This window comes from Neofelis nebulosa, chromosome 2 (genome assembly GCF_028018385.1).
Source record: "Neofelis nebulosa isolate mNeoNeb1 chromosome 2, mNeoNeb1.pri, whole genome shotgun sequence".
Classification (NCBI taxonomy): Eukaryota; Metazoa; Chordata; class Mammalia; order Carnivora; family Felidae; genus Neofelis; species Neofelis nebulosa.
The window spans coordinates 193,128,208-193,151,647 of record NC_080783.1 but is presented as its reverse complement, the minus strand read 5'-3'; the positions used below and the strand labels follow the sequence as shown (position 1 = coordinate 193,151,647).

Here is a 23,440-nt window from a genome sequence, read left to right as displayed (position 1 = left end):
TCAAACACAGAATGATCTATGCATCTGATGCTGTTTGTGGATCCTGCCCACTCACGAGCACAGTATCGCATCAGAAAAAGAAAGAACTCCGAGCTCTCCTCGGTTTTGAAAGCCAACAAGAGCTTTTAGAGAAGGAGACCCCTTCTTCTGAAGGTCTAGGGACAGTAGGCCCTCAAGTGGACTCTTGCTGAGGGAAGGAGAGGAAAAGATGGATTGAACAAAAGGCCCACGCTTCCCTGACCCCTCGCCAAATGCACACTTTGTTCAAAGGAACTGAACTACAACTTCCCCGTGCCTGCATGGGTGTGTCAACGAGTGGGGACTCCCTTGCCCCGTGCTGAGAGCTACTCAGGAAGAGAGTCTGTGAAACAAACCTGTCTGCTGAGGATCTTCCTGAATTGCCGGATCATCTGAATTCTGGAACATTGATTCAAAGATGACTGCTGGTGAAATTGTGCTGAGGTCCTGGCCCTGTGATTGATGGACAGAGACAAAGATGGGAGACTTGTCACCCTGAGGCAACTCTTCACCGTGAGAACATAAAGCAACAGAACTAGAATGATCTTTTTTGATATGTTTCTTGTTTCTAACTTCTCCTTTCCAAGGTGACAAAGATTTCCCTAAACCTCAGGCACTAAAGATTTGTGTCCTCAAATACCCAAAAACAGAAGCCAGTGGGGCGCCTGGGTAGCTCAGTTGGTTGAACATCTGAGTGTTGATATAGGCTCAGGTCATGATCCCTGGGTCATAGGATCAAGCCCTGCATTGGGCTCCACACTGAACATGAAGCCTTGCTTAGGATTCTCTCTCTCTCTCCCTCTCACACCCCCACTCCCTACCCTTCTCCCCAGCTCATGCTCCCCCTCTAATTTAAAAAGAAAAACAGGGTCGCCTGGGTGGCTCAGTCGGTTAAGTGTCTGACTTTGGCTCACATCATGATGCAGTTTATGAGTTTGGGTCCCATGCTGGGCTCTGTGCTGACAGCTTAGAGCCTGGAGCCTGCTTTGGATTCTGTGTCTCCCTCTCTCTCTGCCCCTCCCCTGCTCACATGCTGTCTCTCTCTCTCTCTCTCTCTGAAAAGTAAATAAACATTAATAAAAATTTTTTAAATTAAATTAAAAAAAACAGGAGTCAGAAAACTATGACTTGTAGGCTGAATGCCTGTTTTTGTAAATAAAGTTTTACAGATGCATGCTTGTTCATTTATTGTCTATGCTGCTTTCATGGTCTGACGGCAGAGTTGAGCTATGTCAGAGACTCTATGGTCTGCAAAGCCAAAAATATTTACTATCTGGCTCCCCCCCCCCCAAAAAAAAAGGTTTCTGGCCCCCTGCTCTAAAAGAAGACCAAATCTTTCCTTAAAATGGGATTGTATTCTATCCATTACCTGCAACCTGCTTTTCTCATGTAATAATAATATATTGTGAATATCCTTCAAGGTCATTACATAACATCTATGATATTCTAGTATGTACACATGGTAATAAATCAAACAGTATAAAGAAACTTTTCATGAGAGGCAACAGTGATCGCCTTATATTCACTACTGTTTGTCACTGCAAGTTTCTTTGTAATTAAGAATTAAGAAAATGTCAGGCATTTTAGGAAAGATAAAATGGGGGGGGGCATATAATGCCCTGAGGGTCTGACTCCTGATAGGCACTAAATAAAAATGGCCACTCTCAGGCTTCTCTTTGGTTAAGGAGGGTAGAGGGGCAGCAATTCTTTCGTCTCCAGTCTACCTCCACCCCACATTTTGTAAGGCAGAAGTGACAGAGGCAACCGCCTCCAGGAGTGTGGGCAGGTGACAGAAGTGAACCAAGGGTGGCAGGGACTTTGGCGAACTGGAGAGTATGCACACCAGTCACCTAAAGGGCTTCAGAGGAATGCTGCCCTGTGATATTCAGACTGGGGATTTCCAGGGCTCAAAAATGGTCTGAAATGTGGATTTTTATGTGAAATCCACCAATTTGTAGCTAAAAGCAAGTAACTGAAAACAAAACACTGTATAGACCAAACAAAACCCATCTTTGGGCCATATTTTGTGTCAGTGCCAACTTGTGTTTAAAGGTTATTTGGCAACAACTCTGCTTCTGGGGGGGGCGGGGTGGGGAGGATCACTCTGGGTCTCGGCACGTGTCGTGAGTGGAACTGTCCAGCAGTCTAGAGGTCCTCAGAAATGAAACTGCCCATTTGATTCAGAGGGGCCAATTATTCTAGCATGATTCCATCAGCTGGAAGAGGAGTAATTCCGAATGCCTGCATGACAGACGCTGAAGGCAAAAACCCACACAAAGCCTCCTGCTTCCAGTCCAGAGAGAGTTAAGAATCATGGGCCAGTTGGAAAATATCATGGAGGTTCCTCAAAAAGTTAAAAATAGAACTACTCTATGACCCAGCAATTGCACTACTAGGTGTTTACCCAAAGGATACAAAAATACAGATTTGAAGGGGTATATGCACCCTGATATATATTTATAGCAGCACTATCAACAACAGCCAAACTGAAAAGAGCCCAAAGGCCCATCAACTGATGAATGGATAAAGAAGATGTATATAGGGGCACCTGGATGGCTCCATCAGTTGAGCACCCGACTCTTGATTCTGGCTTAATTAAGGTCATGATCCCAGGGTTGTGGGATCAAGCCCCATGTCAGGCTCCATGCTGAGCATGGGGTCTGCTTGGGATTTTCTCTTTCTCACTCTCTTAAAAAAAAAAAAAAAAAAAAAGATGTAGTATGTATATATGTATATCTACAATGGAATATTACTCAGCCATCAAAAAGAACGAAATCTTGCCATTTGCAACACCGTGGATGGAGCTAGAGTGTATTATGCTAAGCGAAATTAGTCAGAGAAAGACAAATACAAATCCCATATGATTTCACTCATGTGTAGAATTTAAGAAAAAAAAAACAAACAAACAGATGAACAAATGGGAAGGCGAAAAAAAGACAGCCAGGGAAGCAAACCATAAGACACTCTTAAAGACAGAGAACTGAGGGCTGATGGAAGAAGGTAGGCAGGGGAGGGGCTGAATGGATGACAAACATTAAGGAGGGCATTTGTTGGGATGAGCACTGGGTGTTACATGGAAGTGACAAATCATTAAATTCTACTCCTGAAACCAATTATTACACTATACATGTTAACTAGAATTATTTATTTGTTAAATAAAAATAAAAATTCGGAAACAACAACAACCAAAAGAATCACAGGCCAAGACAGCGGCCTTCAAACTCTTTATCATGATGCCATGAGGCAAAGTAAGAAATACACTTATACATACAAAGAAGTACATCCTTCACGTTCCATACTTATCCATATGTATAACTGAAACAAAAGTCTATGAAACGAGGCTTATCCTTACCACGTGCAATGTCTTCTGATACTGTCTATTGTGTTGATGCCCTTAAAATGCTGATCCTAAACCCCTATTTTATAACCCAATAAAGAGGCGCAACCCAGTTTGAAAAGTAGTGGGCTGACAACTCCTATAAACTCTGCAACTTCCTCATGCTGGTTGTTTGGTTTTACCTGTTTTCAAATTATCAGCAGTAACATTGTTAAAAAGGAATAAGCCCGTATGGCTCCAAAAGATGAGGCACAAGAATGTTCACAGCAGCAGTATTATGATGGCTCCAAACTAGAAACTATCCAAATACCCAAGGGAAGTAGAAAAAAACAATTGTGGTACATTCACTTAGTGCAATACTGTTCACCAGTGAGAACAAGTGATCTGGAACAAATGCAGACTTGCTTCTTCAACATAATGTTGCAAGAAGGAAGCCAGCACAAACCAGTATGACTGGCATGATTCCAAGTATACACAGCACAACACCAGGTAAAAATCCATCTCAGGTTATTAGTTGGGACAGTGGTTATCTTTTTTTTTTTTTTTTTAAAGCTTTTAATTTTTTTTAATGTTTTTATTTATTTTTGAGACAGAGAGAAACAGCATGAGCAGTGGAGGGGCAGACACAGAATCTGAAGCAGGCTCCAGGCTCTGAGCTGTCAGCACAGAATCGAACTCACGGACTGTGAGATCACGACCTGAGCTGAAGTCGGACGCTTAACCGACTGAGCCACCCAGGCGCCCTGGGACAGTGGTTATCTTTAGGGAGAGGTCATAGTTGTTAGTGGCATGGAGGGTGGGGAGCTTCTGGGGGAACTGGGAATGTTCTGTTTCTTGATTTGCATGCTGGTTACGTGGATGGGATGAATTGTGATCATTCATTAAGCTGATCATTTGTGATTAGATGCACTTTTCTATACGTACATTATACTTCAAAAACAAGTCTTTTAAATTAAAACAAAACAAAACAAAACCAACAAAAACAAAACAAAAGGAAAAAAAAAAAAAACAAGGTTAAAAGCAAAGTGCTGAAAGGACCTGTGACTGAGCCACTGCCAGTCTTCAGGGCACAAACCCTGGGGGCAGAGTAAGTTCGAGCAGCTCCCCAAAGTTGAGGAGACCAGAACAGGCTAAGCCTCTGGGGCCTGGCACAGAGAGACAAAGGACACTGGGAGCTGTATGGGATCAGGATGGATCCTGAAGCTCAGGTGCCAGGAGGCCCTGAGGGCCACTGCCTAGCGGCTTCACCCATCCTGTACCAAAAGATCTGAGCAAAGCACAGCTCACTTCCAGGATGCACATATGCATGTGGCTGCCCAGAAGCCCATAAAAGGATGATTTCGTTAAAATGTGTATTTGATATTAACAGTGCATAATTTTTTTAAAGCAAAATCAATTCTATTACTTCAAGGAATTGTGGCCTTAGAATGAAAGACTAAACATGAGAATATTTCTAATTCTGGATAAATGGTGGGTGGTGAGGGCACCATATATAACTTGACCCCCCAAGGACAGGGTCTCTCTCTTGCTGATGTAAACTGTGGTAGAAAAGGCTGCCCCCCACCCCCCCCCAACTTTTTTTTTTTTTTTTTACAAGTACTTATGTTCCCTCACACCAGAATACCTCACCCGATGACCCTAGGGCTCCAGAAAGCTCTTTAGTCATTTGTCATGGCCCTGGCCAGGGAGTGGACTCCCAAACCATTTAATACAATCTGAGATTAAAGAGAGATTATACCCAGAAATCGTAGGTTCCATAACTCAGAGGGCATCGAGGCCATCCAGTATAGAAATTGCATTTAGATTATCAGCCCTGAAATGTGAATATGCATAAAAATCATATGAAGTACTTATTTAATGCTTTTCTTTGTTCTTCAGATTGGTTAATTTCTATTGATCCATCTCCAATTTAACTGAGTCTTTCTTCTGTCATTTCCAATTTGCTATTAAGCCCAACCAGTAAATTTTTTATTCCAGATACATTTTCAGTTCCAGAATTTCCACTTGGTACATTCTGTAAGTTTCTATTTCTCTGCTGAGATTTCCTCTTTATTCAATTATTACAAGCATATTCCTTTACGTCCTTCACCATATTTGAGCTATTTAAAAATTCTTGTATACTGTGGCACTTGGCTGGCTCAGTTGGTAGACTATGAGGCTCCTGATCTTGGGGTCGTGAGCGTAAGCCCCACTCGGGTGTAGAGACCACTTAAATAAAAAAAAAATCTTTATCTACTAATTCTAACATCTGACTCATTTTGGCATTGGTCTCCACAGAGTACCTTCCTCCCTTAAGTAGGGGTAATGTTTTCCTTTTTCTTCTTATGTTCACCCATTTTGGATTACCCTGGACAATCCAAATGATATGTTATAGAGACTCTGGATTCTGTTCCACTTCCTGGAAGAGTGTGTTTGTTTTCTTGAATATTCTGTTGATTTGGCTGTGCTCTAACTGCAAACTGCTGTCTTCCTTGCAGGAGACAGCAGCTGCAATCTATGCCCAGCCTTCGTTGGGCTGCTTAGGGTCTGTCTCACGCATCTACAGTTCAGGGGTCAACTAGAGATGCGAGCAGAGTTTATACACGGCGCGTGGGGCTCCCACTTTCTGACTCTTTCCTTTCTAGGTCGTCCCCAGTCACTTTCCAGGTGCTGCTGTGAGAGCTGTGAACTCTGTCCTCTGCTTATTCAAGACAGTGAGACTGAATGTTTACTGAGTTTTAGCCCTCTTGTTTGGTGTCAACTGGGTCTTGCCCCAAGGCTGATAAGCTGTAAAACTTGAAAACCTACTCAGTGCCTTTGCTGCTGTCCAAGTGGCTCCTTCTTCCAAGCGTTACCTCTGCCTGTTTGGAATGCTCTTTGGTGCCTTCAAATAGTTGTTTTTGATAATTTGCCCAGCATATATATATATATATATATATATATATATATATATATATATATATATATTTGTTTTCTACGGGAGGCTTAGTCTGTTAAGAGCAGCTCTACCATTACCGGGAGAACCCAAGCCTTGGGGTGTTTATATAAAAATGCAGAGTCAGATACCATTCCCAGAGGAACTGATGAAGTAGGCCTGGGGTGAGGCCCAAGAAACTACATTGTCACAAGCACTGCAAATGACTCCACTGACCATACTGTGAGAAACAGCACACATTTCATGGCATTGCTGAGCCTTCCAGTCTCTGTTCAGATACTTCCTATCACATTGATTCCTTCTTATTATGCATATACTCCTAGAAAATTTAACGTGAGCAATGTTTATTTACCACAGGAAAACAACAAACAATGCACACGTAACAACCAGTGTTGATGACACAGTAAAGCACAGACCCTCCCAAAGGAGCATCAGCTCAGGCTTAATGCAGTGGCCTGCAAGGGACATCACGGAGCCATGGGAATGGCAGGGAAATGCCGAACAGAGGGAACTGGAGCAATCAGATCAAGAGACGGCAGGGTTGTCTTTCAGAGGAGGGCTTCTAGACAGAGTCCCCTGCAGGAACCCAATGCGGTGAGCTCAAGGTGAGAAAAAGACGGACTCAGGTCAGACCGGCAGGGCTTGAGAAAGTCTAGATACTGGAATTCCGGCTCCCCCTTCCAGTAGACTAATTTTAAGCTCCGTAAGGACAGACCACACCTACTCTCTTACCACTACAAGCTCAGCACCAGCACACTGCCTGATGGAATAGGCACTCAATAAATTATTTGCCAGATGAATAAAAGAAATAAATTTTCTGGGGCCAGAGGTTATCAATGGAGTGATGTGGGTCAAACGGCATTAGGCATCAGAGACAGCAAACCCCTCCCATGGGGGCTCTATCAGGAAATAAAACCCCAAACAAAGGAGCCCGAAGTGGTCAGTAATTGAACACAACTACATCTGAAGACTTCAAAGACTGGCCTCCTTCGATGTTCCCACCAAAGGGAGTGCTCAATTCTTGAACTTATTTGTCTCACACCCATATCACAGGTGCACTTACTGTAGTAGAATTTTCTCGAAGTTCAGAATCTGTGGACAGAAGGCTCAAGTCACTCAGACAAAGCGACTGATTTGTATCCTGTGAAAGAGAAAACATTCTAATTGAGTAAAAAGCCAAAAAAAATCAGGATTTGTAGTAGCATAGCATGGAATACAACACTTGACTCTAATGTCCCTACGGTCCCAAATGTCTAGATTTGTTACCTGGAGAGGCATAAACCATCCAAAGCAAGAGCTATGTGAATTATTTCAGTTTTTTAAATCCTGATATTCTTAGAAGAACCTATTATATTTCTTAAAGATGGCTAATAAAGAGCTTAAGAATTACCTCATGACTCAAGCTCCAGAGTTAACAAAAGCTGTGATAATACAAAATCAGTTATTTGTAGAACTGATCTTATCATTTACAAAGCAATTTCACATGACCTCATCTGCTATTCATATACACTCGTGAAGTTTTATTTTATATTCCCGTTTTAAATGTGAGAAAATTAATGCTAAGTCTGGCAGTGAACAGTCCAAAGTCACACAGCTAATTAGAAGAACACAAACCCAGTTCTTCTGATGGGAAGTCCAGCTTCCACTGTACCACAGCATCCCCAGTATCTCAGGGATCCTTACTCAGAGCAGTACGTACTGAGGATTTACTTTTCAAATACGACAGCCTGGGCTAACTCTCAACTCTGGATTCCTAGAACGCCAGCTGCAACTCACACACCTTAAGCAGTAACCCTGCTTACCTCATGGATCAGATGTTCCCATTCATGCAAGCATTTGACAAATATTCACTGAGCACCTATTATGCATTAGGCACTGTCCCAGGCCCAGGGATACAATAATGAACAAAACAAGATACCTGTCACCATACAGCTTATAGTCTAGTTGGGGCAGGGGGGTGGAGAGTGACAAAAAATGCAAAGAAATGTATAGAATAGAAGATGCTGCTGAGTGCTGTGGAGGGTAAAGGGAATAGAGAATGCTGGGGTAGGAGTTGCTGTTTTATTAGATCAGGGGAGGCCTCTCAGATAAACTGGCATGAGATCCTGGCATTTGAGAAGGAAAGAGCGTGTGGGCCATGCACATATCTGTGGAGTTCCAAGCAGAGCATATAGCAAGTACAAAGACCCAGAGGCAGGAATGGGCTTCCCTTGTTCAAGGCACCACGAGGAGGACAGTACGGCTACAGTGAGAGGAAGAGAAGTACATCAGGCCAGAGAAGGGACCAGACTGGAGTGTACAAGGCCCTGCGGGCCACTGTAAAGATTTTGACTTTTGCTGTAAGTGATACAAGAAGCTACTGGAGGCTCAAGAGCAGAGGACAGACATTATTTGCCTTATGGTTTAGAAAGATTGCTCTGGGTGAAATATGTAGACGAGTCTGTGGCAGGGCAGAGTGGGAGTTGGGAGAGGAGGAAAGGTGTGAGGAAGTCCGCTTAGCGGTTACTGCAGTGATCCAGACAAAAGATGACAGTGGCCTGAATGCAGTCATCAGAAGTGATCAGATTCTGCATATATTCTCATGGCAGACTTGACAGACTCTGCTGGTAGAGGTGGGGTATGGGGGGGGGGGCGGGGGGAGAGGAATCAAGAACAACTCCAAGATTTTTGTCCTTGCCACTAAAAAAACCAGAGGTGCCATTTACCAAGGTGGGGAAAACTGCAGGAGGAGCAGGTTTGGACATACCAGATTTGAGAAGACAGAGGAGATCTGGGTTGAAGAGGGAGGCTGAATAGATAGATCTCCCCCAACTAACGGTGCAGCTATGTCCTGATAGTCGAAAATGCATTGAACACCTAAACTTCCAAACATCACAGCTTAGCCGAGCCTACCTGAAGTGCACTCAGAACGCTTACATTAGCCTACAGTGGGCAAAATGATCTACCACAAAGCTGATTTCTTAATAAAGTGCTGAGTAGCTCATGTAATTGATTGAATACTGTAGTGACAGGGAAAAACACAGACCGGTTGTATGGGTCTGGAATAGCTGTAAGTGTTATCAGTTATTTACCTTTGTGATCACGGGGCTGATGGGGGTGTGAGGGGTGTGGCTTGGTTCCACTGCCCAGCATGACAAGAGAGGATGATATGGCCCACAATAAGACCAGGAAAAGATCCAAATCAAAATTCAAAGTATGGTTTCTACTGAATGCATATTGCTTTTTGTACATGTAAAGTCAAACCATCCTAAGTGAGAATTGTCTGTACAAGTCTAGAGTTGAGAAAGAGATCCAGGCTGGAGATCTATATTTAGGACTCAAAGGCAATCTAGATGGCATTGAGAGCCTGAGACGAGAGGAGTTTCCCTCCACTGGGGAGTGAGCTGTGATCCAGAGAAGACGAGACCTGAGCACCGTCCACTGGGATGCCTCAGTGCTTAGGGGCTGTCACCAATTAAAGCGTCCCTGGATTATCACACAAATGCTGATCGCAACTTAATGCATGCAGCTTAGTAGACAAAGACTCTCAGATCTCAATATTTTTATCTGGTTTCACAGATGAAGAAACTGAGGCACAAAGATGCCATTTGCCTAATGGATCAGCAGTGGAGCTTGGATCTGAATTCAGGCAGCTGAGCTCCAGAGGCTGCAGCCCTCACAATAAAGTTATTTTGCCTCTTACAAGAGAGGGGTCAAGAACCAGGCTCTGGAATCAGACTATAATTATAAACCTATAATTACCATTTCATTATTTCATTTCTCCTTGCCTCAAGTTTCTTTATTAGTAATGTAGGGATAGTAACAGTATTGACCTCACAGAGCTCTTGTGAGATAATATAAAAACATATAAAAACACTTGGCACAGTATTTGGCACATAGTAAACACTCAATAAATGTTAGTTACTTTTACTAATAAAATAAAGGAGCAGAGTCCATGTGAAGGGATCCTTTGCTGTTTAAAAATTGAAAGCCACAGAATTAAAGTATGCTGTCTCTCTCCCCCAAATCAAAATTGTATTACCTACTTTAAGTAAAAAAATCTCATTATTCAAAAGGGGGTCAGTGTGCTTCAGTTTCTTTATCTATGAAATAGTAAGATAATAATAACGCTCACTTCCTAGGTTTAAAAGACATCGTAAGTGCCCAGTAGCACATTAGAAGTAAAAACGATAAATTTCTCCCGGCACCTCTCTGCAATGGAGCTACAGAGGAGAGGGAAATATGGTGGAGGCCTGGCAAAGAATGGACAGACTGTCTAAAACTCTGCAGAGGCATGTTCTGTGGCTCAGCACCCACCGTCAGTGGCTTTCAAACCTTCTGGCCTATGGACGATTCAAAGGGGCCAAAAATCATCCAGACTCTGCCTGGTTCTCCAATGACAGATTAAATAGGTGTGTGAAGCAAAAGCGTTTAACTTGCGTCTCCAACTTAAGTAGAGACGTGCCATTTCACAGACAGGAATGAGAAAATAACACCCTTTTAGAGCATCCGGCTGACCCTCTGGAAGCCATTCTGAGACCTCTGGTTTTAAGACACCTCTTGGACCAAACCTGATAGGAAGGAGGCAGAGCTGAATCAAAAGCTGAGGCACAGGGCACCCTGGGGAAATCTCTGGCTGACACCATCCCAACACAAGACACAGATCTTGACCCTGATTTCTTCCCTCTCACTGACAGATACATAAGAAGACATTTTGACCTTTTATTTTGATACACAAACAATCACTGCTCTTCCGTGTTGCCTAGATGGAAACAAGAGACAAAACACTGCGCACCTCTGATCCATTGTGATTTGGAAGTGCATTGTATGAGTGTCCTTTGTTATCGTGACCTTTCATGTGACTTTTGAGACTGTATTGAGTGCTGAATGTTTTCTCACAGCCATTACTGGGGCAGAAAAAGGGTCTTTCACCTGCAAGAATGACAAGTAGTGTTAATATTACCATAAAGTCATTGCACTGGTTTGAGACATCTACTTTTCCCTAATAGAGGGAAGTAAATATTCTCATGAGGGTTCAGGTCATAGTCGTCACGAGTTGGACAGAATACATGTTGACCATCTCAGCCCTAAAACTTAATGTACAGCAAAAATGGCCTTCTCCTGGCAACCTTAAAGAGAAGATTAGTACCCGCCCCGCCGCACCCCAACCCCCCCCCACATCCCCGTTCTTTTTTTGAGAATCTCTGTACTGGTTTCATTTCTTAAGGCTGGATTTCGGAGTCCAATCTTAGGTCCTTTTACCTCTGAAAGAAACTCAAACATTGTAGGCAAAGGCTACGCTGATTAGGCTTGCTTCTTCTACAAAGCTCTACAGGTCTCAACAGAAACGCAGATATTTACTGGTCTGATGAAGATTCAAATAAAAAGTAAAAATTAGTCTACACTCACCAGTATGTGTGCGGACGTGGGTTTTAAGGTGGTGGCTTGCTGCAAATGCTTTCCCACAGCCATCATGATCACACCTAAGTATGTTGTTTAAGCAAAGAGAAACAGCAGTCATTGGGTAAACAGATCTCTATCTTCAACATCTCTTATAAATACAAGCTCAACCTAAAACAAACGTTCAGAACACTGAGATCCGATACAGGAAATTGGTTTTTGAGATGGGAATGAAGACAAATCACTGGAAAAGGTGACAAATCTGGGAACAGAGGGGACTGACGGCCCAGGATAAACATTTCCTGTCCTACAAGTCACATGTTGAGAGCTCTGAAACTAAAAGCCTTTTGATGACTTACTGAACAGAATTCTACTGACGATCAGAGCTGATATGAAAAATCTATTGCCAGTGGAATACCAGGAATATCGATAGCACATACAGAGGCTCTCATACAGGCATGAAGCCTACAATATAGCACTAAGACAAGATCAGTCCCGACTACATTGACTGTATAATATAAGGTGTAGTGGCTGTAATGACTAATTTATAATCTTCAGTGTCAAGATCCATTTCTTTCTCTTCTACTTTCTTGATAACCAAAGCTAGAAGTAATCATCCCCTCCTGAGAACTTCTGAGGCATTTATCTATGTGCTTCTTTTATGGCATCTGTTGTTTCCATTCTTATTTTATCTCTATGTGTACCCATTTGTTATCGGTTCTCTTAGATTATACACTCTTTGAGGGTGGGGTCTATGTAGTTCTTTACATCTGCCACAGTTCTTGCACACAGCAGGCATTCAATAATAACTTTTTTTTTTTAATTTTTTTTTAACGTTTATTTATTTTTGAGACAGAGAGAGACAGAGCATGAACGGGGGAGGGTCAGAGAGAGGGAGACACAGAATCCGAAACAGGCTCCAGGCTCCGAGCCGTCAGCACAGAGCCCGACGCGGGGCTCGAACTCACGGACCGTGAGATCATGACCTGAGCCGAAGTCGGACGCTTAACCGACTGAGCCACCCAGGCGCCCCAATAATAACTTTTTAAAAAAATTTTTAAAAATCCTGGGGCGCCTGGGTGGCTCAGTCGGTTAAGCGTCCAACTTCGGCTCAGGTCACGATCTCGCGGTATGTGAGTTCGAGCCCCTCGTCGGGCTCTGTGCTGACTGCTCAGAGCCTGGAGCCTGTTTCAGATTCTGTGTCTCCCTCTCTCTCTGACCCTCCTCCGTTCATGCTCTGTCTCTCTCTGTCTCAAAAATAAATAAACGTTAAAAAGAAATTAAAAAAAAAAATCTTTATTTATTTTTGAAGGAGAGAGAGACAGAGAGTGAGCGGGGGAGGAGCAGAGAGAGAGGGAGACACAGAATGCGAAGCAGGCTCCAGGCTCGGAACTGTCAGCACAGAGCCTGAAGCAGGACTTGAACTCACCGACCGTGAGATCGTGACCTGAGCTGAAGTCAGACACTCAACCGACTGAGCCACCCAGGTGCTTCAACAACTTTTTTTTTTAATTTTAAGTTTATTTATTTTGAGAGAGCGTGCACAAGCAGGGAAGAGTAGAGAGAGAGAGAGGGACAGAGAGAGAATCCCAAGCAGGCTCCGCGCCATCAGAGTGGAATCCCATGCAGGGCTCTATCTCACAAACTGTGAGACCATGACCTGAGCCGAAACTTAAGAGTCAAATGCTTAACCAACTGAGCCACCCAGGCACCCCAATAACTATTTATATGAATAAATAAATGCATTTTCTTGTAAGCCCAAGTATTTAATTTCCTTAAAAAGAAAGTTTCTCTGGAGCATTTTACTTTTTAATTATACATAATCATTGTACCTAAAGTCCCATCTAATATTCAAGAAAAATTAGCAGTTTTAATCATCACAAAAATACGTGTGATTGAATAGAAATCAGAGTCCCCCACTATGGGGGAAAGAAGTAACCCAAGCTTCACAGAACCTGGTGAGTAACCAACTAGAATCTAAATACATCTGCTTTTACAGGCGCCTAGTAGGTAGAGCATGCAACTCTTGACCTCGGAGTTATGAGCTCAAGCTCCACATTGGGTATAGAGCTTACTTACCACCTAAATAAAAAATTCTCTTGCTTTGGGGCACCTGGGTGGCTCAGTCGATTAAGCATCCGACTCTTGACATCCACTCAGGTGGTGATCTCTCAGTCATGAGATCAAGCCCCACATCAGGCTCTGCTCTGAACACAGAGCCTGCCTGGGATTCTCTCTCTCTCTACCCCTTCCCTGTTTACACGCATGCTCTCTCTCAAAATAAATAAATGATCTTTAAAAGAAATACTCTAGCTTTTTATTTATTTGTAGAACCATGCTATGTGCTATGAGCAGAGAAGAAAGTGGATGATACAAGTCTTTCCTGCAAGCTTATATATTTACACGTGGATGTATTAAATACACATATGTGCACAAATATACAGAGATAGAAATATACAGACAAAAACGGATGCTCCTATATGTTTGTGTATACACACACATATTACAAAACAACTAAGGTAACAGAATAAAATACTTGCACCGCTAGCCTAAGCACTCTTACCCCTCATCTCCTTCTCCTCTCCCCACCTCGATTTTTAGGTAGCTATCCCCTGTGCTCAAAGTCCCTCTGAGCACCTCAGTCTTGTAAGCTTTCCAGTTACCTGTGGTTCTTTCCCACCAGACTAAGTTCTCAAGAGAAGAGAGTGGATCTCAGTATTTCCTCTAGCACTGATAAAAGTGCCTCCCATGTAAGCGAGTTTCAACAAATGCTTCTTGAAAACAAAGGAAAAGCAGGAGGCAGAAAGGCCATTGTCCGAGTCTGGAGTAAGGATGCTCTTAGAAGCCACTGCTCCCCCTCCGGCATGCAGCTGGTCGTAGCCATGCCGGGGAGAGCCAACACCCCCAAAGAACTATTGTGGGGAGTTTTCCTTCTGCTTTGAAAAACGTGAGGGGACATCGAGACACCCAGCTGAAACACGGTCAGTGACAAACAGAAAACAGTAAGACTTACCGAAATGGCTTTTCTCCTGTATGGGTTCGAATGTGCTTCCTCAGATCGCTGAGTGTGGTGAAGTACTTGCTGCAGCCTTCAGATTCACAGTTAAACGTTTTCCCTGTGTGAAGCCGCTGATGTGCTTTCAGCCTGCAAGATATGCCGGAGAACACTTCCCATTGTCATTGGCATCATATGCTACAGAGCCTCTGACCCATGTCAGCTCAATGTGTTTCTGGATCCAGTGCAGAAGAATTCGGGATCCAAAATTTTTTGCTCGGAGAGAAATTCAGAAGTCCACAGCAGAGTAGTAGGAGTGTGCCTCTGCCACCAGACTGCCTGGGACTCAAATCCTGGTCCTACTTCCTACTAGATGGGGGGCCTTGAACCAGTTCTAAAACCTCTCTATGCTTCCACTTACTTATAACTGCTGTGAGGATTAGCACACAGAACAGTGCTGAGCACAACGAATGCTTCACAAGTGTTAGCTATTGCTACGTCTGTTATTTTAGACCCAAAGTTGAAGACTAATACAAGTCTCCTGACACAAACAATGTGAAAGAGAACTGGCCAATGAGTGGTAGAAAAAAGTTAGCTTCAAGGTGAGGAAGGAAAGAAGGTGACAGAAGCCTTAGTACCAAGATCCTGAGCCAAGGGGACATATTAGGCCAAGTATTAAAATCCCCATGCCAGTATGCCACTCCAGGAAATACAAATCTAAACACAAATGTACTATCCTGTTTCACCAACCCAATATATGCCGATCTTTAAGTAATAAGATCCCCCAGCGAATTTTATTTATTTATTTATTTTTTATTTTTTTTATTTTTTAATATATGAAATTTACTGTCAAATTGGTTTCCATACAACACCCAGTGCTCATCCCAAAAGGTGCCCTCCTCAATACCCATCACCCACCCTGCCCTCCCTCCCACCCCCCAGCGAATTTTAGACAGGTGAGCCCAGCCATGCTCTTTCAAGCCCTGGAAGTGCATATCTGTGCAGGACAAGGAGAGGGCTCTGCCATCACAAAGTCAGGGTCAAAGGGTGGAGAGGAGGCTGACCTGTACAGAGTGTTGAACGCCTTCTCACAGCCCTGTACATCGCACTCAAATGGCTTCTCCTTCGTGTGCACTCGCACGTGGATCCTGAGGCTGTAGGAGGTGAGGAAGGCCTTGCCGCAGCCCTCCTGATTACAGACAAAGGTGTACTCTCCCCGGTGAGTCTTCTGGTGGGTGCGCAGGTTGCCCGCTGTGCTGTAGGTGCGGGGACAGCCCTCGAATGTGCACTGGTACCGCTTTACCTGGCGCACAAAGGACACCTCATCAACAGGACGAAAGAGCTGTCCAGGGCCCTGCTCTCCCCCAGAGTCTGCCTCCCCAGGAGATGTGGACGACACACAGAGGTTTGTACCGTCAACACAGAAAACGGCCTCTAACAACAAAGCGGGGAAATCTTCCCGTTGATCAGATCACTTCTGAACAACAAATAACAAGTCACGGGCACGAGATGAACTTGTAAGTACATGAATACTCTCAATGAATAGAAGGAGGGGGTTTCCACACGCTAGTACACATCTGGCCTCTAAAGGTGGGCCTCTACTGTTACAGTTACCTATACTGAAACACCACTTTGGCTCTGTCTTAAGGCTTGATTAAACACCCTGCCCTATGGCACCCCACCCTGACTGGAATCGGCCAACGTTAAAGTGAGTCTGAAATATCCTAATATTGATATACTCAGTCATCCAGCATTATTTCCCCAGCGTGATTTCCAGTCTATGAAATGAAAATACTGTACCATGGAGTTCTTGGAGTATTTGCTGGTATGACATTTCTCAAAATGCCAGCCTCTCGGTTTCACTTTCACCACCAAGCTTCTAGAAAGGGTGGCACACATGTGAGCCTCCCTTTCCCTCGGTGCCCACATGTTCCTTTTAAGAACTTGGCAACTCAGCAAGCTGGTTTCACTGCAGGACATTCTCTTGCACTTCCTGGTGGTCAAACCCTTCCATCCTTTTCCATTTTCCTTCATTTACTTGCAAAACTATCTCATCAGTGATGCCCTCCCCTCCTAAAAACTTATCCTCCACAACACAGCAATTCCTTGGGGCTCTCTTTATCTTCTTCTCCGGGGCACTCCTTTGATAAATAGGTTTATTCTGGCACTTATCTCCCATCTCCCAGACCCTCCCATACCTGCCCCAGTTCAGGGGAAGCAGCATGAGACGTGGCCGGGGGAGGAGTAATTTCTGGCACTTATGTTCCGGACCTTTGGCAAGTCATTTCGTTACTCTGAGCCTCAGTTTTTCATTCCTCAAATGCGAGTATTAATGCCTGCCTTGCCTGTCTCACAGTGCTTTGGTGAGGAGCGAAATGAGATCGAACGTTTGTGAAAATACGTTGTAAATGATCTGATGCCACACACGCCAAGGTGCTAGCATTGTCTGCTCTTCAGCTTTCATGAACGTCTTCATCCGTTGACTCCGATCCTTCTCCCAAGCCTCAGTCCACATCTCCAACAACACTGCTAGTAATTCATTCCCCAGTTACTGAACTACCAGGTCCCAGGCAACAAGCCAGATGCCACAGACAAAGAAGTGAACAAGACAAAGATCTCTGCTTTGAAGGAGTGCCGATTTTAAGGAGGTAGACGTGCACAAATGTTTATACACTGTGCTGAGTCTGACAACAGATACGTGCCCAAGGTGCCTGGGGAATACAAAAAGGGGAAACCTAACCCCTCTTGGAAAGACTGTAAACAGTCAAGGCTCAGAAGCTGAGGTACTCTCTCTGAATTGAAGTGTTTATCATTTGCCTGTTTGTTTTAGGGATACACTGAAAAGGTGTTTCTCAGATAAACCAGGAAGAGAAGGGCATTCCAGAAAGAGGTGACACCTTGGGAACTGCAGGGAAATAGGAGTGCTGGTACAGTGAACCACAAACACACTCGCAGTACGTATGAGGCTGGAAGGAGAAAGATCTAGAAAAATAAGATGAGGCCTCCTTAGTCAAACTGTGGAGTAGAGGAACAGGACAAAGGGGGACTCACCAACAGGTTTCAACCAAGGGAGCAACAAATGAGATCTGCAGTTTAGGAGAGATCCTTCTGGTAGCCTAGTGGAGGATGGGCTGGAAGGGTAAGAGAACAGAAGAAGGGGTAGAGGCTAGGAGAAGAGGGACAATAGTCCAGGAGAGAGATGAGAAAAACCTGAACACGCAAGCGAGAGTGGACAGTGTGAGAGATGAATTTCAGAGAAATTAAAGCAGGAGGAATGACTGGCCGCAGTGGCAACTGGGGAGCAGAAGGGGTTAGGGAGAGATAAAGCCTCGGTCAAGAGTATGGCCTGGGTGACTAAACAGATGGGCACACCACCAACCTGGGGCTGGATGGGGATGGAGGAGAGATGATGAGTTGGCTTTGAGGTGCTACCAGGACTTCCAGGTAGAAACGTCCAGTGGACAGTCAGACATACAGGCTGGAAACTGAAAGGAATGCCTATGGCAGGAGTCCCTAGTACACGTAGCTGACTTTACCTGCATACCAAAGCAGGCCAGGTTCAAGCACAGCTCTGCCACTTACTGTGTAACGTTGAGAAAACTACTTAAGTACACTAAGCCTCACTTTCCTTATTTACAATATGGAGGAAATAAAACCTATCTTTTTAGGATTGTTGTAAGGATCAGGAATAATCTGCATAATTCATTTAAATATGAATTATGATAAATATGAATTCATTAAATATGAATTCATTTAAATATGAATGGCATAGAGTGAGTACACAATAGTAGCTCTTGTAAGAGGACAAAGGCTAGAGCTCAGAAAGTCACCAATGTTTAAGGTGCTTGTAAAAGAAGTGAAGCCACTGCTGGGTGAGTAGGGGAATGGGCTGGGGAAACAGGAAGACACAAAGGAGAATGATGGCACAGAAGGTAAGAGAAAAAGGATCTCGAGGGGGTGTCTGGGTGGCTCAGATGGTTGAGTGTCTGACTCTTGAGTTCGGCTCAGGTCATGATCACAGGGTCATGGAATCAAACCCTGCGTGGGGCTCTGCACTGAGTGTGGAACCTGCTTGAGATTCTTGCTCTCCCTCTCTCTCTGCTTCTCTGCCCTGCTCATGCTCTCTCTCTCTAAAAAATTAAAAAAGAAAAATTAAGAAAAAAAAAAGAAGGGCGCCACGGTGGCTCAGTTGGTTAAGCATCCGACTTCAGCCTAGGTCACCATCTCATCGTTTCTGAGTTCGAGCCCCACATTGGGCTCTGTGCTGACAGCTCCAGCCTGGAGCCTGCTTTGGATTCTGTGTTTCCCTCTCTCTCTGCCCCTCCCCTTCTTGCACTCTCTCTCTCTCTCTCAAAAATGAATAAACCTTTAAAATTAAAAAAAAAAAAAAACAAAGAAAAAGAAAAAGGATCTCAAGGAAGAATGATCAAAACCTGAAATGTCTTGAGAAAACAAGATAGGTCTGAGGAAACTCCTAGATCCAGCAGCTAGGAATCACTAGTTACTTAACAAGGCTAAGTTTTAATGAACTGCTAGGGCCCAAAGCCTGGGTCAAGGTGAATGAACCAAAGATGAAGTGGAGGCAGAGATGAGAGATGGACAGCAGGAGCCAGAGTGGACTTCTGAGTTGAAGATTTTTTCTTAAAAGTAGGGCAGGTCCTGAGCATATTTGGAAGGAGAAAGGTCTTGGAAAAAAGAGAAGCTGAGAGTCTAAGAGGAATATAAAGAACAGGATAGTTAAAAGCCTGGTGGAGGGAAAAGCCTCAGGTGGGAAGAGGGACAGGCAGTTTCAGAGCGGAGGGACTGAGGTAAGGGCGGGTGTGACTCAAGGATGGACAAGGTTTCCACAAAGGGCCGGATGGTTTTAGGCTTTGTGGGCCACGCGGACTCTATTACAACCCCTCGCCTCTGCCGCTGTTAGGTGAAACTAACCACAGACAATAGCTAAATGGACAAGCCAGCTTGTGCTCCAGAAAAACTTTTTTTATGGAGAGTGGAATTTTAATTTTGTATCATTTCACTATGTAATACTATTCTTTTGATTAAAAAAAATCATTTAAAAATATAAAAACCATGGCACAAAAAACAGACACTCAGATCAATGGAACAGAATAGAGAACCTAGAAATGGACCCACAAACATATTGCCAACTAATCTTTGACAAAGCAGAAAAGAATATCCAATGGAATAAAGGCAGTCTCTTCAGCAAGTGGGGCTGGGAAAACAGGACAGCGGCATGCAGAAAAATGAACCTGGACCACTTTCTTACACCATACACAAAAATAAACTCAAAATGGATGAAAGACCCAAACATAAGACAGGAAGCCATCAAAATCCTCGAGGAGAAAGCAGGCAAAAACCTCTTTGACCCTGGCTGCAGCAACTTTTTACTCAACATGTCTCCAGAGGCAAAGGAAACAAAAGCAAAAATGAACTGTTGGGACCTCATCAAAATAAAAAGCTTCTGCACAGTGAAGGAAACAATCAGCAAAACTAAAAGGCAAGAGACAGAATGGGAGAAGATATCTGCATATCAGATAAAGGTTTAGTACCCAAAGTCTATAAAGAACTTATCAAACTCAACATCCAAAAACCAAATAATCCAGTGAAGAAATGGGCAAAAGACATAAGTAGACACTTCTCCAAAGAAGACATCCAGATGGCCAACCAACACATGAAAAATGCTCAACATCACTCATCATCAGGGAAATACAAACCCAAACCACAATGAGATACCACCTCACACCTGTCAGAATGACTAACATTAACAACTCAGGCAACAACAGACGTTGGCGAGGATGTGGAGAGGATCTCTTTTGCACTGCTGGTGGGAATGCAAACTGGTGCAGCCACTCTGGAAAACAGGATGGAGGTTCCCCCCAAAAAATTAAAAATAGAACTACCCTACACTCACCAATTGCACTACTAGGTATTAATCCAAGGGATACAGGTGTGCTGTTTCGAAGGGGCACATGCACCCCCATGTTTATAGCAGCACTATCAACAAAGCCAAAGTATGGAAAGAGCCCAAATGTCCATCGATGGATGAATGGATAAAGAAGATGTGGTGTATATATATACAATGCAGTATCACTCGGCAATGAAAAAGAATGAAATCTTGTCATTTGCAACTACATGGATGGAACTAGAGGGTATTATGCTAAGCGAAATTAGTCAGAGAAAGACAAATATCATGGGATTTCACTCATATGAGGACAGAGAAAGACAAATATCATATGACTTCACTCATATGAAGACTTTAAGATACAAAACAGATGAACTTAAGGGAAGGGAAGCAAAAATAATATAAAAACAGGGAGGGGGACAAAACAGAAGAGACTCTTAAATATGGAGAACAAAGGTTACTGGAGGGGTCATGGGAGGGGGATGGGCTAAATGGGTAAGGGGCATTAAGAAATAAACTCCTAAAATCATTGCTGCACTATATGCTAACTTGGATGTAAATTTAAAAAATAAAGAATAAAAAATATAAATAAATAATAAAAGAAATATAAATATAAAAACCATTCTACAAAAACAGGCATCTGGATGGATTTGGCCCATGGGCCACTGTTTGCCAAACCCTAAAGCCTGTGGGTGCAGGGGTGGGAGGAGCCCTGACTCCTCCAGTCTCCTTCTCATTCCTTCTCTCATCTGCCCAACCCCCAACAGTCTTGCACAAGTCTTTAGCAAGTGCTCTCCCACGTATTATTCGTTCCTCACCTTCCCCCTGACGTGCAGGAGGTGCTCTGTAAACATCCGTGGAACTGAATTACTGGGCTGGGCATTATCATGTCTCAGTGCCTAGTAGGTCTGAAGCCACTCATTGCCAGATTTGTTCTAAAGCAGTGTTCTCCACATGCCATCTCTATGCTCAGATGTTAAGGTCCCTTTGCCTGATATTCAAAGTCCCCCTCCCCCTCCCCCACCCCATAGGTCCCCTTCTGCCTTTGACCACATTACTCCAGAACCGGTCCAACAGTAGGTTCCATCTAGGCCTACAGCAACAGGACCCCTTCCTCAATCACCACACTGAATTCCCACTCGCCTGCCTCTGCCTCTCCTTCCTCTCTGTTGGAAACGTCTGGTTCCTTCTCTCCTTTTCTAAGTCTCTCTCTTCCTTCCATTCAAGCCTCACTACTTCCAAGGCCTGCCACGATCACCCCACGTGTGAGTGACAGTGCCCTTCTCTGATCCAATAATATTTAACTATACCACTCATTCGGCACCGAGCCCATGCTGTTAATGATCCTCTCACACATATATCCTGACTTCCCATCAAGACTGAAAACCTCTTTGGTTCTGCCAGGTAGAGATTTCAAAACAGTCACCGACCAGGAAGTGAGAAGCAGGACTATGGCTGCCGCAATGAAGGAGCAGCGTGTCTCAACCAGGGCGCTTCAACAGTGGTGAGCGATAAGGGCAGGCTCTCATTCTTAAGATGCGACAGCAGTTGAGAACTTTATAAGTAGCAGCACCATCAATAATTAACTACCGCTCCCTGTCTCCTTGCCCTGCCAACCCCTATTCCCATCCAGGTTTTTTACTTGGCCAATGCAAGCTTCCATTAAAAGTTTCTTCCTCAAGGAATGGTTTTATAGCAATACCTCTTTAGTTGGTAGGCATGGCAGTAGCTGGAAAACACGAGGCACTAAATAAGTATTTGTTGAGTTCAGTGAATGAGTGGCTACTCTCCTGGTGGACTGTAGGATCCATGAGAGCAGGGCCCATGTCTGTCTCTGGTCACAGCCTCTGTGGCTAGCCTTGTGGATGAGCGGCACTACATTCACGTTTGTTGAAGGAAGGAAGGAAGGAGTAAACAAACAAACAAAACCAGCAGGACTTAATGTAGAGGAAAGTAGTGACAAAGGTGACGAGTAACAAAGAAAGGATGGTCAACTGGGTCAAATGCAGCAGAGATGACTTTCATTAAAGCCTTTCTTGGGGCGCCTGGGTGGCTCAGTCGGTTGAGCGCCGACTTCGGCTCAGGTCACGATCTCGCGGTCCGTGAGTTCGAGCCCCGCATCAGGCCCCTGTGCTGACAGCTCAGAGCCCGGAGCCTGTTTCGGATTCTGTGTCTCCCTCTCTCTGACCCTCCCCCATTCATGCTCTGTCTCTCTCTGTCTCAAAAATAAATAAACGTTAAAAAAAAAAATTAAAAAAAAAAAAAAAAAAAAAAAAAGCCTTTCTTGGAGGGGCGCCTGGGTGGCTCAGTCGGTGGTTAAGCGACTCTTGATTTCGGCTCAGGTCACGATCTCACGGGTCATGAGATTGAGCCCCACGTTGGGCTCTGCACAAAACTGCACAGAGCCTGCTTGGGATTCTCTCTCTACTGTCCCTCCCCTGCTCATGTGTTCTCTCTCTCTCTCTCTCTCGCTCTCTCAAAACAAATAAATAAACTTAAAAAAAAACTTCCTTGGATATGGCCAACTTGCCAGGTCGTAAGTGCCCCGGCAAGATTAGCTTCACTGGAGGAGTAGAAGAGAAACCAAAATGTTACACTCTTGAGAAGTCTGGGAAAGGCAAGCAACAGAAGACAATGAATGTAACTACTCTTTCAAGGAACTTGACTGCGAAGACAGAGACGGGAGAGAAAGCTGGGAGAGGACGCGGACTGGGGAAGACATTTGTGTCTCAAGGTGGGACAGCCAGGTGGACTGCCAAGGCAAATGCCTGCTCCCTAATAATACGCTGAAGAAACGAGCCCTCTCTCACCCCATCAGAAGGCAGGCAGTAAATGGAAGTCATTACCCTGTGTCTTTCAGAATCGTTTTAAAATGGCACCAAGTTTCACAAA

The 23,440-nt window shown here is 44.0% G+C and overlaps 1 protein-coding gene across 4 annotated transcripts in view; it reads right to left on the bottom strand.

Annotated features, from left to right (window-relative positions):
- Positions 1-23,440, bottom strand: part of MTF1 (metal regulatory transcription factor 1) — a 46,520-nt gene that overhangs the window by 10,593 nt on the left and 12,487 nt on the right. For 3 of the 4 annotated variants that reach the window (XM_058718003.1, XM_058718007.1, XM_058718005.1), the window contains exons 3-8: positions 15,708-15,946; positions 14,662-14,793; positions 11,658-11,731; positions 11,044-11,180; positions 7,333-7,410; positions 375-471 (exon numbers count right to left, since the gene is read on the bottom strand). In XM_058718003.1, coding sequence (XP_058573986.1) covers positions 375-471; positions 7,333-7,410; positions 11,044-11,180; positions 11,658-11,731; positions 14,662-14,793; positions 15,708-15,946 — 757 coding nt within the window. Of the gene's footprint in view, positions 1-374; positions 474-7,332; positions 7,411-11,043; positions 11,181-11,657; positions 11,732-14,661; positions 14,794-15,707; positions 15,947-23,440 lie in introns of all 4 variants that reach the window. The other variant, XM_058718006.1, reaches the window with a different exon arrangement.